At 36.5% G+C, this 12,629-nt stretch overlaps 1 protein-coding gene across 1 annotated transcript; it reads left to right on the forward strand.

The window, feature by feature from the left end:
* Nucleotides 1–3,295: 3,295 nt before the first annotated feature.
* Nucleotides 3,296–4,960, forward strand: LOC127417957 (alpha-2 adrenergic receptor). Its single transcript, XM_051658250.1, has one exon. It carries the CDS (start codon nucleotides 3,456–3,458, stop codon nucleotides 4,665–4,667), a length of 1,212 nt encoding a protein of 403 aa, XP_051514210.1. The 5' UTR covers nucleotides 3,296–3,455; the 3' UTR covers nucleotides 4,668–4,960.
* The last annotated feature ends 7,669 nt before the right edge of the window (nucleotides 4,961–12,629 follow it).

Below are 12,629 nucleotides of genomic sequence, written 5' to 3' on the forward strand. Positions count from 1 at the left end.
AAGACCTGCAAGACTCTTCATGATCTTTAAAGCCTTTGAACAGATTTAAGCGAGTGGAGCCACTTGATTTCAGTCACGACTCAACTGGTTCATATTTTGGCTTCAGACCACAGAAACAAATTGGCTTGCAGTGTGCAGCACATAATTAGATTTATCATCATTAATGTGAAGTAGGTAGAAAATATACAAAATTAAAAAGAAAAGCCTTTAAAATACTATGTCTGGATATGAGATTTCAACGTTAGAGGATTCTGGTAAAAACAGAGAAAGTGTTGCACGCTGTCACAGAGTACAAATGTTTATTAAATAACATTTTGGTAAACAGGGCATGATCAGATGGGATAGTTAGGGTATAAACTTGCCAATCATATCATTTTAGATGTGTTATACAACCAATGCATGCTTTTCAAAATGCAGTTCTGCTACTGTCTGATATAGGTTTGGATTTGTGTAGGTTTGGCAAGAGTCCTTTCAACATAGTATGTAGGAGAGCATCAATATTCAACTGCGCACTATGCATTTATGTAGGCTAAGCATTGTAAAAATAACAAGAACAGAGCACAGATGAATATAATTTGCTCTAGGTTTCCTGTGAAAGTTTGGGAAGAGAAATTTCAACATGTAGTCAGCCCTGTGCATCAATAAACAATCACAACATATTATACGAATCCATACTTAATTGTTAATAAATGTTAAATTAGTTAATATATCACTGCAAGGTAGGCATGAAAGGCTGCATTCATGCTAGTAGATTTTAAATTGATTAGCTATGCTTGCTTTCCAAAATGCGGTTGATGAAACCGAACAATAAGCATTTATTTAAGTATTTTAAAAATAAAATAAAATAGTATAAATGTTCATCATTTGTATTTAGAGAGTGGCGGAAGTGCATTATTGTTTGAGAACTCGGAGCTCTTCTCTTGATCATCAAGTCCATTGTATTCATAACCAGGACAATTTTATTTTCTATTCAGGCCAAAAATGTCTGTGCTCAGCGGAACTGTGGCCTAATTTTATGTGCTTTCAATTATTTAAAATAGAAATCAAAACATGGACAGACTGAAATCACGTGGGACTACGTGAGGCAACATTATCAACTCTCTAGTTAACTTTCAGAGATCTGTTGCAAAAAGGTTTCATGCAATTAAATAATGTCTATTTTTTATTGTTTTACTAAATATGGGTTGAAACTGCACATTGCTGCTTACATTCTGAAATAAGGGGCTAAAGGCTCCCAGAGTAACAGGCACTTTTGATTTGATCCCCCCCCACCCCCTCAAAACACTAAAGAGCAAAAAAAAAAAAAAAAAACTACCACAGCACTTTCCTAAACACCTGTGTATCCCTAAGTGTAACAGGAGCCAGCTGGTACATGATAGCTGCGCAGTGGTGTAAACCTCACTCTCCTGGCCTTAAGAGATGAGCATTGGCTTCATAGCCTCCTTGCTGGTGAGTCTGACTCCCATGCCTGGGATTATTACTCGAGGCGGGTCAAGCAGGACCGGTGAAATAAGCACTGCAAATTTCTTTTGTCCTGCCTTTCTGTACTTTTTGGAGCTTCAAAGTTCTGGTCACCATCCACTTGCATTGTATGGACCTAGAGAGCTGAAATATTCTTCCAAAAATCTCCTGATCCATGAGAGCATCACAAAAGTGATTTGATCTAACATTTAACAACTTTTAAAATGTTGCACATTTATGTAGTTAATGAGAATTCTGAAAAGATCGCATTTATTTTGAGACAAAATACTTATGTTATTTTCAAGGTAATTACATTAAAAGTTTTTCAATAACTGTCCAATAAGTGAAAGGATAGTATTTGGGGTAAAAAGCCCCCATTGTTGCAGGGGCTAAACCTCCTAAATATTTAAGTTATTTTTACTATAAATGTAAACACAAAAGTAGAAGAATGTGAAAGTGAAAGTGGAGATTTATAGTAAAAAAAGGACTTTAATATACATTTACTTCTCACCCACACTAATCATATCACTTCTGAAGATATGGATTAAACCACTGGAGTCAAATGGATTTCTTTTGTGCTGCCTTTCTGTACTTTTTGGAGCTTCAAAGTTCTGGTCACCATCCACTTGCATTGTATGGACCTAAAGAGCTGAAATATTCTTCCAGAGATCTCCTGATCCATGAGAGCATCACAAAAGTGATTTGATCTTACATTTAACAACTTTTAAAATGTTGCACATTTATGTAGTTAATGAGAATTCTGAAAAGATCGCATTTATTTTGAGACAAAATACTTATGTTATTTTCAAGGTAATTACATTAAAAGTTTTTCAATAACTGTCCAATAAGTGAAAGGATAGTATTTGGGGTAAAAAGCCCCCATTGTTGCAGGGGCTAAACCTCCTAAATATTTAAGTTATTTTTACTATAAATGTAAACACAAAAGTAGAAGAATGTGAAAGTGAAAGTGGAGATTTATAGTAAAAAAAGGACTTTAATATACATTTACTTCTCACCCACACTAATCATATCACTTCTGAAGATATGGATTAAACCACTGGAGTCAAATGGATTTCTTTTGTGCTGCCTTTCTGTACTTTTTGGAGCTTCAAAGTTCTGGTCACCATCCACTTGCATTGTATGGACCTAGAGAGCTGAAATATTCTTCCAGAAATCTCCGTTTGTGTTCAACAGAAGAAATAAAGTCATACACATCTTGGATGGCAAGAGGGTGAGTAAATGATGAGAGAATTTTCATTTTTGGGTGAACTATCCCAATATGGGGATGCCTTTAAACCTGTTGTACCCTGTACTGTATAATACAATTTTGGCAGGAAACTGTTTTCAATTTGAATCTCCCAGCACGCCAAAGTCACATAACAGGTTTTGGATCAAATTTAGAAATCCTCTAGTATTTTTTCCCACAATTCTCAACATGGTTAAAGGTAGAATAATGGCAACCTTCCAATAAATACATAAATAAATACATTATGAGCAGTTGCAGCTATTATTATTATTATTATTATTATTATTATTATTTACAAACACAATAATTATCCGTCTCTCTCCCACCCTTTCTCTGTGTGTATGGGTTGGACTTCAGCATGACGTCATATGATTAGCTCCAGCACGAGCGCACTTCTCAACATTCAGTGAGGAGCGCTTGTGGAGAGCTGCATGCGCTTCTGTAGAGCGCGACTGAAACAACACGCAAGAAAAGGCGCAGAACTATGAATTGCCAATGATTTTTTTTTTTTTCTATTTGAATGTCAATTTGTTAAGAATTTAAATAGTTTGGGATAAAAGAATCTTTACGTGCCATGATGGACAGCTGTCATCTTGCAAGCATAAGAAGAACGCATCACCAAAACGCACCGGTGCTTGCATCTCTGTGTCAGTGCATTGGTGATACCACTTTTGCTACCTCAATGATATTGACTCTTCGTGTTGAGTCTTAAAACACTAACCTGGCTTTCAGAAAGGATGGAATCATCATGGATGTAACTCAGCCCAATGCAACGGAGGACGATGCCAACATCACCATCACCCCGAGACCATGGCTACACACCGAAACCGCCGCTGCGTTCATCATCCTCGTGGTTTGCATTATTATTCTCGTCACTATCGTCGGAAACGTGCTGGTCATCGTGGCGGTTCTGACCAGCCGCGCGCTCCGACCGCCACAGAACCTGTTCCTCGTGTCGCTTGCGTGCGCGGACATCCTCGTGGCCACGCTGGTGATCCCGTTCTCCCTCGCCAACGAGATCATGGGGTATTGGTACTTCGGAAGCACCTGGTGCGCGTTGTACCTGGCTCTGGACGTCCTGTTCTGCACATCATCCATCGTGCACCTGTGCGCAATCAGTTTGGATCGCTACTGGTCCGTCACCAAGGCGGTGAGCTACAACTTAAAGAGAACTCCAAAGCGCATCAAGACCATGATCGCGGTGGTGTGGGTCATATCAGCCGTTATCTCATTCCCACCTCTGATAATGACCAAGCACGACGAGAATGAGTGCTTAATAAGCGACGAGACCTGGTACATCCTCTCCTCGTGCGTGGTGTCCTTTTTCGCCCCCGGTTTCATCATGATCACGGTGTACTGCAAAATCTACCGCGTCGCCAAACAGCGTTCGTCCACCGTCTTCGTAGCCAAGAACGGCTTAGAAAGACAGCCCTCACAGTCTGAGACATGCTTCGTTAGGAAAGATAAGTTCGAGAAGGAGTCTCCGAGCAGTCACAGCTCGGAGAGCAACCAGAGACAGGAGGAACTGGACGATATCGACCTGGAAGAGAGCGCAACATCGGACAACAAACTCAAAAACTCGCGCTTCTCCAAGCGCAGGAGGGTGGACGGCCCTCAGAGGACTTGCCGGATCTCGTGGGCTTCCCATCAGGAGCAGAACAACAGACAGCTCACGGTGGTCTCCAAAACCAAAGTGGCTCAGATGCGAGAGAAACGCTTCACCTTCGTTCTGGCGGTGGTGATGGGGGTGTTTGTGCTCTGTTGGTTCCCTTTCTTCTTCACCTATAGTCTCCAAGCCATCTGTGGAGAGAGTTGTGAGGCGCCCGAAGGTCTCTTCAAGCTCTTCTTTTGGATCGGTTACTGCAACAGCTCCGTGAATCCCATCATTTACACGATTTTTAACAGAGACTTCAGAAAGGCTTTTAAGAAAATCGTTTGCTTGACTGCGAACCGCACATGAGAAACTCGTTTGTAACAAATCTACAGTGGTTTCAAAAGTACTTGGACTCTTGAGACACAATTAAAAAGGTATTAATTGCATGAGATATCAAATCAAGTGGCATCTGCAAACAAATGACTTCACTTTTCTGAACCATTTTGGTAGCACTTTATAATAAGGTTACAATTGTTAATATAAATGCTTAGGCATCATGAACTAACAATGAACAATATCACTGTAAAAAAATAAAATAAAAATAATATTTAATGGTAAAAGACTGTAAAAATGCTACAGAAAAAAACTGATTAATTCGATTAAAGAGTGTTAACTGTAAAATATACAGTAAAAAAATTAATATATTTTAAAAGACTATTTTTACAATAAAATGTTGTAAAATTTTTTAGATGTAATAAGTATGATTTTCCTCTATAATTAATGGTAAAAATGTACATTATGTTTAACAAGAGAGTACATGTACTTTTTACAGTAAATTATTGTTAAAATTACAGTAAAAAAACAATAATCGGGCGTTCCCACAGTTCCCTGCATGACCCATCATATTTCATTATATTTGATGGGAATAGTTGTTTCTTCAGTTATGTACATTGGGGTGTTCTGTGTTATATTTAATGTAGTTTAGTGTTTACTGCATTATTTTAATGTCACATGTGTTACCCTGATGGTGTTTAGTGTTTGTGTGAGTGACACTGAGCACTGTCTCTACATGTTTATTAGTCATTGCTCCTGGAAGAGTCATTATTGATGAACTTCATGTCATCATGTGCTCTTTAGTAATTACTACGGTGATTAACAATACCTTATAAAATAAAAAACAGATTTGCACAGTTTCAGAAGGTTAATATCAAGTTCATGAAATTTTTTTACTGTAAATTTAACAGCATTTGTTTTCCAGTTCCAGCGTTGTCATGTAAATTACAACAGTTTTAAACTGTAAAATGTACAGGTTGTTCTGTAAAGTTGATTATATTTTTACTGTATTTTTTACATAATTATTCTGGCAACCACAGCTGGCAGTTTTTTTTTTTGTTTTTTTTTTTTTTGGTAAAAACAACAGGATTTTATTTATTTATTATTATTATTATTATTATTATTATTATTATTATTATTATTATTATTATTTTGTAAAAACAACAGGATTTTTTTAAATTTTTTAATTTGTTACATTTTCTTTACAGTGCATTTTTTACAGTATTAATCTTAGTTAATGTTAATTTTTTTTATATATATATATATATCATTGTACATTGCTTGTTCATGTTAGGTCAGAATTGATTAACTAAAGTTAGCACACACACACACACACACACACACACACACACACACACACACACACACACACACACATATATATATATATATATAAAGTATTAGTAACCAAGATTAATGAGTGATGTAAAATTATTGTTCATTGTTATTTCATGATAACTAATGTCGTTAACTAATGTTAACAAACGCAACCTTATTTTAAGGAGTTACCGTTATTTGTAATGAACTTGTGCTGAAGTCATTTTAGTCGATGTATGTAAGTTCCCCTCAAGTTTGCACAGATGTCCTGGCAGAGTAACCAGAGGTGTAGTTCATCACATTACAATGGACTAGCTAACATTACATTAACTAAATCTTAATTTTGTGCAGTTTAGCCCATTGTTTTATTTTACACAACAAACTATTTTTCTTGGAAACTGCCTGTGCCACTTGGTTTGATGGAAGGAATAGTGAATCAGTTGTGTTGATTGCCACACAAAATAATTTCGACTCGTCCCTCCTTTTCTCTCTCTCTAAAAAATAAATAAATACAAAAATAAATAAAAAACATGGCAAAGAAGTTGTAAAATTGGCTATAACTTTACACATAAAATTAAGGGATTGTTTTTCATGCTAAAATCACGTTAACATGCATATTGTTTATGTCTTATGGCTATACTTTTGAAACTGAGTATTTTATCGTTTACGGATTGGCCCCATTGACTTCCATTGGAAAGGAGGGACAAGTCGATTTTTTGTTCTTGTCGTGATAATCAACATTATGCCACAAATGCTGTCGATTAAGCTAACTTATACTGAACTCGGAATATTCCTTTAAAGGGACAGTTCACCCAAAAATGAAAATTCTCTCATCATTTACTCACCCTCATGCTATCCCAGATGTGTATGACTTTCTTTCTTCTCCAGAACACAAATGAAGATTTTTAGAAGAATATCTCAGCCCTGTAGGTCCATACAATGCAAGTGAATGGTGATCAAAACTTTGAAGTTCCAAAAATCACATAAAAGGCGCATAAAAGTAATCCATAAAACTCCAGTGGTTTAACCCATTGGACAAGTTAGACTTTAAGATCTATATCTAAATATATAGTTTATCAGTTGACAATTTTTTTTTTTAATGAGAGACCCCAAGGCCCATTTAATATCTAAAACACACACACACACACACACACACACACACACACACACACACACACACACACACACGCACGCACGCACGCACGCATGCACGCACACACACACACACACACACAAACATACTTTACATGGAAGTATGTTATATAAAGTAATATGACCTGTCCTAATCATATGAGAACTGATTATGAACAAAAGTTTAACTTGAAAACATTCACAAATGCTACATTACTAATGTTTGAGGTCTCCTCAGGTATAAAAATATGATTAATTGCAATTCATTTTCACATGCTAAGATTTTATGAAATGTGCACACACTATATACAGTATTTTTTTTTTTTTTTTACTTGGGTCAAATTTACTCCTAATAGAAGCAATGTAATTATATAGTGGATGGAATAACAATTGCATTTCTGAATGCAGAGGCTGAAAACCTTCAAAAATATCTTCCAAATGAGTTTGATTAGGTCAGATGAGCATACTAAAACAATTTCAAGGGAAAATAAGAGGTTAATTTAAAAACGTACTATTATTGTTTTTACACATAGCTCATCGGCCTCTGGAATCCCAGATGTAAAGACAGTATTTACTATCTTAATATAAAACCAGACAGAATGATCTAAAGTTCAAGCAGGACCGGCTGTCTAAGAGGTTTTATCTCAGAAAAGCATTCGAAAAAGTGATCCGAAGTTCAGCTTTCCTTAAACAACTCTTATCACGATCTAGAACACTTTGCAAACAAAACATCACAAAGCATGTTGTTTGGAAAAGTCTAAACGTCCTCTGGATTATTTTATAATAATTAGCAGTGAATACAGATATGAAAGTTCTTGCTTATACAGGGAGCTTGGCCTTTTGCTGAGATGATGATGGTGCTCGTCTGCGGGATTCATTTGCTCCAGAAACATCAACTCTGAAGTTGATTTACTTTTAACGGTGACAATAAAATCAAACTGACAGTGCGTAAAAGCCTAACTCCTGAATAAAAACACTACATTAGAGCTACTCATACCTCATATGAGCTCATTACCGAGAATGCAATGCATGGGTTCACATGCATGTTTATGTGCGATTCGTAAAAACAGCTTGACTCTGAATCTGTGCAATTCATTAAAGATTGTCAAAAAGCTGATGACCGCATGCATTCGTAAAATCTCTTCAAAATCTCTTCTAAATTCTAATCTGACTTCAATAAGTTACTCAATGTGAAAGACTGCTCTAATGTGGTTCTTAAAAGTATTTTGACACTTAAAGCACACTTAAAAATGTATGCATGTAATTGCATTAAATTACAAAATATTAAACTGATTAGCATTTAATGCAAAGACAGATAGCACAAACACACTTTTCAGGTAAATCAGATCAGAAAAAGATGTTTGTTTGGTTTTAAATGATAATGCACTGTTCAAAAGGAAGACAAAAATATTTGCACACTGCTCAAACGTTTGCATTTGATATTTTGTAATGCAATGAAATTCATAATTTCTTTTTCAGCATGCCGTAAATCTAAATACTTTATGGTGCAACTGTAAAAATATTCAGACACCTATTAATGTTTTATTTATATTTGTTTATATTTTATCCTTATTTGTTAGGAAACATCAATATGCATCTGAACTGCATTTGAATTAGACTGTGCAATGCACAAATTCGAAAAGAAAAACAAAACCTTAATGTCGTGTGTGTGTGTGTTTGTGTGCAATAGGTTTAGCACTACATAATGCCAGTTTAAAGCAAATAAGAAAAGTTCCCTGCAGGCAAGTTGAGACAGCCAGCCTCTGTCGACACAGCAGTGCATCTGCGTTCTCAAACATGCATACTCTGCCCACTTATGCATGCCTCAGAAATAGGCACAAACAGTTACAATCATTTTTGCCACACCAGTCTTGAAAACAGGTCCCCAGTGCACTGCAGCTTTTTAAACAACATTTTCCTTCAAGAACAGGCCCAAGTCTCATTTCATCCAAACTTAAAAGAAAGAAATGAAACATTGTTTTGCTTAAAGTTGATAAGTGCAAATTAGTTTTTTCCTATTGCAGTTTAATAAGCAGAGACAGTTATCAATAAGCCCTTTATAGGTTGATATCTAGGGTTGTCAACTTTTCACCATGCCAATAATATGCACTTACAATGGAAGTGAATGTGGCCAATTTTTGGAGGGTTTAAAGGCAGTTTATATTTTTTATAAAAGCACTTTTTCCATTTCTCTATTAAAACGTGCGTGTTATTCGAGCTATAAAGTTGCTTAAATCATAATTTTTGTGGGATTACACGTTTACAGCTTTATGTCGTCATAGCAACGAAGTTGTAATTGGACATAATTTTACACAGATAAGGTTAGTAAGCTATATTGTTACACTAAACTAAAGACAAATCTCCATGAAAATGGACAATAAAGTTCAATTCAAAATCGTGTTAACACATATTGTTTACGTCTATCTATACTCTTGAAACAGTGAGTATTTTAACGTTTATGGATTGACCCCCATTCACTTCCATTGTAAATAAACTGATATTTTTGCTTTTTCCAAAGAAAAGGAGGGACGAGTCAAAATAATTTTTGTGATAATCAACATTATGCCATTTAATGGGTCATAAACAAGTCACAGAGAATATTATGATTCTGCCCATTTCCCATGATCAGACAATCACAAATAGTAACCACAGCATGGTGTCCATCAAGCCCCCTGGTGTAGTGCAGGACTGGAACTAGAGTTCAGAGGTTAAGAGAGAAGCTCTGATGAGGGTCTATTGTCTGAGACCTGGCAGTGGCTGTACAATAAATGCTCTATTTTTATCTGCTGTGGAATTTCTCGAATGTCCTGTTTCTGTGGACGGGTTTGGCTCAGGTCCAGCTGTACTGAGCTAGAAATCCCACACCACACAGAGTTCAATGCATGAGAAACACAGGACCTCGCGATGCCTTTGGTTTCCTCATGCACCCTTATAATTCCGTGATCTGATAGTCATCGTAAAGCTGCTGGAACCAGACATCATTTATTGTTTAAAGAATATTTCGGGTTCAATACAAGTTAAGCTCAATTGCATAAATAATTTGTGGCATAATGTCGATTACCACAAAAACTTATTTTGACTCATCCCTCCTATTCTTTAAAATTTTCAAAAATGGAGGTTACAGTGAGACAATTACAATGGAAGTCAATGGGGCCAATCTTTGGAGGGTTTAAAGGCAGAAATGTGAAGCTTATAATTTTTATAAAAGCACTTACATTAATTCTTCTGTTAAACTCGTGTATTATTTGATTTGATTTAAATCGCTGTTTTTGCAGGATTACAGGTTTACTGTGTTATGTTGCCATGGCAACGAAGTTGTAAAATTGGACAAAACTTTACACAGAAAAGGTTATTAAAGGAATTGTTTGCCCAAAAATGAAAATTCTCTCATTTACTCCCCCTCATGCCATCCCAGATATGTATGACTTTCTTTCTTCTGCAGAGTGCAAACGAAGATTTTAGTAGAGTATCTCAGCTCTGTCGGTCCATAAAATGCAAGTGAATGGTGACCAAAACTTTGAAGCTCCAAAAATCACGTAAAGTTAGCATAAAAGTAACCCATAAGACTCCAGTTGTTAAATCCATGTCTTTTGAAGAGATCCAGCTGGTTTTGGGTGAGAACTCCTTTTTAACATCTTGCCATTGCAGTCTCCTTGGCGATCATGATTTCAAGCTTGATTACACTTCCTAGTGCTTGACGTAAACACAGAGCGCTAGATGGCGCTAAGTGTAATCGATCTTGAAATCATGATCGCCAAAGAGACTGCTGTCAAGATGTACAGTAAAATGGAAAATCTTATCTCACAGAATCATGTTACTGTTCCTTAGTTTTTTATTAAATTACTTTATGGGGCTTTTTGTGCAGTTTTCTAGTGAAATGAACTAAAGGGAGCTACAACAAAAATGACTTTTATTCACTTTTACACAAATCACGAGTAAAATGACAGATTATCAGTTTATAAACACTTACTTTTCCCTCTGTTCCTCACACAATGCTATCTTATGACTTCTATACACATTTACTATAGTGTATAACTTGTAAGTTGATATATATTAACATTTGCATTACATAACCAACTACATTTACAAGTGTGTTCAGTTGTGTTCAAATTGTGTGGTAGCTCAAATGGTTAAGCATTGGGGTCCTGAAGCAGTCACGAAGAGCACGCAAGTCGACATGTAAGCCGAAAGTGTCATAGAAGCACCACAAAATGACGAGATTGCTTCAGCAATTGGCGCAAACAAACCACATTATGACAGAGTGATGCGTGAAATTATTGATAAGAAGTTGTCTCATTAATCAACCCATCTACTTACAATGTTGTAAAGCAAATCTCAAAGGAAGCCTGAAATTAATTAAAGTTTAAAAACATCTCAGAAGTGGCTTTATCAGCTTCAGCCACAATTCTCTGACACTAAGGACCATGTCTCATCTCACACATGACAGCAGAGCATGCCTTCAGCACAGGTCGGGAATGATATGCAAATGCACACGGACAGCTCAGAGTCTTCTGCCAAAGGACATGGCCCCTAATGAAGTCCTGTCATGCAATCTGTTTTTGCATCATGCCAACGATACAGTTTTCGTTATTACCAAACCAAGACTAGTGCGAAAGTCCCCCGCCAGATCTTCACTCCCAGCTCAATTATCTTTCTAATCAGCTGCTTCATTGCCTTGAAAAGAGATACAATGCTTTCAATTAGGTTTTGCGATTCAGCTTTATTCTCTTGTACGGGGAGCAATCATCCATTGCATGTCCACATTGTTAGCGTCTCATGGGCTCCATCTCAATCTCCCCCAAAAATCCATTGAGCTTTCGGCCTCCTTCGACATGATTCATTTCACTTTCTCAAGAGCTTCGGTCTTACGAGTCATTCTCATATTGGCTGTAAACAAAGCGATAGAAGCCAATTGCGTTCACCTTTGACATCCGCTCCTGTTCTCTATCGCTCAGACTGTTTCCTCCAACAGAAATAATAAGAGGTCCAGACACAGGAGGAAAACAATTCCAGACAGGAATATTGAAGAGGTAAAACAGCTATGATAAGTGCAGACTTGGTGATTTACGCTTTATGGAATCATGCCGTTAGGAACACAGCAATTATATAACACATTGCTTTTAAAACCTTCCTCATACTGCTTTCCGTACACTTTGCTTGTCACAAGGCAGAAGTCACGTTGTGAATTGTGATGAATTAACAACTGACATTTGATATCAATCTATTGGAGTCACACTTCACCAAACACACTGAGCTCAGTGACAAACTGAAGATCTGGTGGGACTGTATGTAAGATCATTCCAGTCACAGTCTTGCTATCAGAAAAGAACAAAACATCCAGACCTTTTTTTTTTTTTAATAAAGTCGACTCGAAACAATGGAATAATGTGTAAAAAGAAACATTGAAGAGTGCTGTTTTGATTTACTTAAGTTTCCCATATTACCTTGGCATCCTTCACATGTACCTCAGACATCCAAGTTTGTTAATAAATAATAATGAAATATAAAACAGATTGCTGATTGGTCAATACAAAGCTCCAGTCGTGT

The sequence above is a fragment of the Myxocyprinus asiaticus genome, chromosome 27, assembly GCF_019703515.2.
Source record: "Myxocyprinus asiaticus isolate MX2 ecotype Aquarium Trade chromosome 27, UBuf_Myxa_2, whole genome shotgun sequence".
In the NCBI taxonomy this organism is placed as follows: Eukaryota; Metazoa; Chordata; class Actinopteri; order Cypriniformes; family Catostomidae; genus Myxocyprinus; species Myxocyprinus asiaticus.

What these genes read in the sequence shown, in the direction of transcription:
- LOC127417957 (XM_051658250.1), top strand. Translation starts at nt 3,456, where the DNA reads ATGGATGTAACTCAGCCCAATGCAACGGAGGACGATGCCAACATCACC.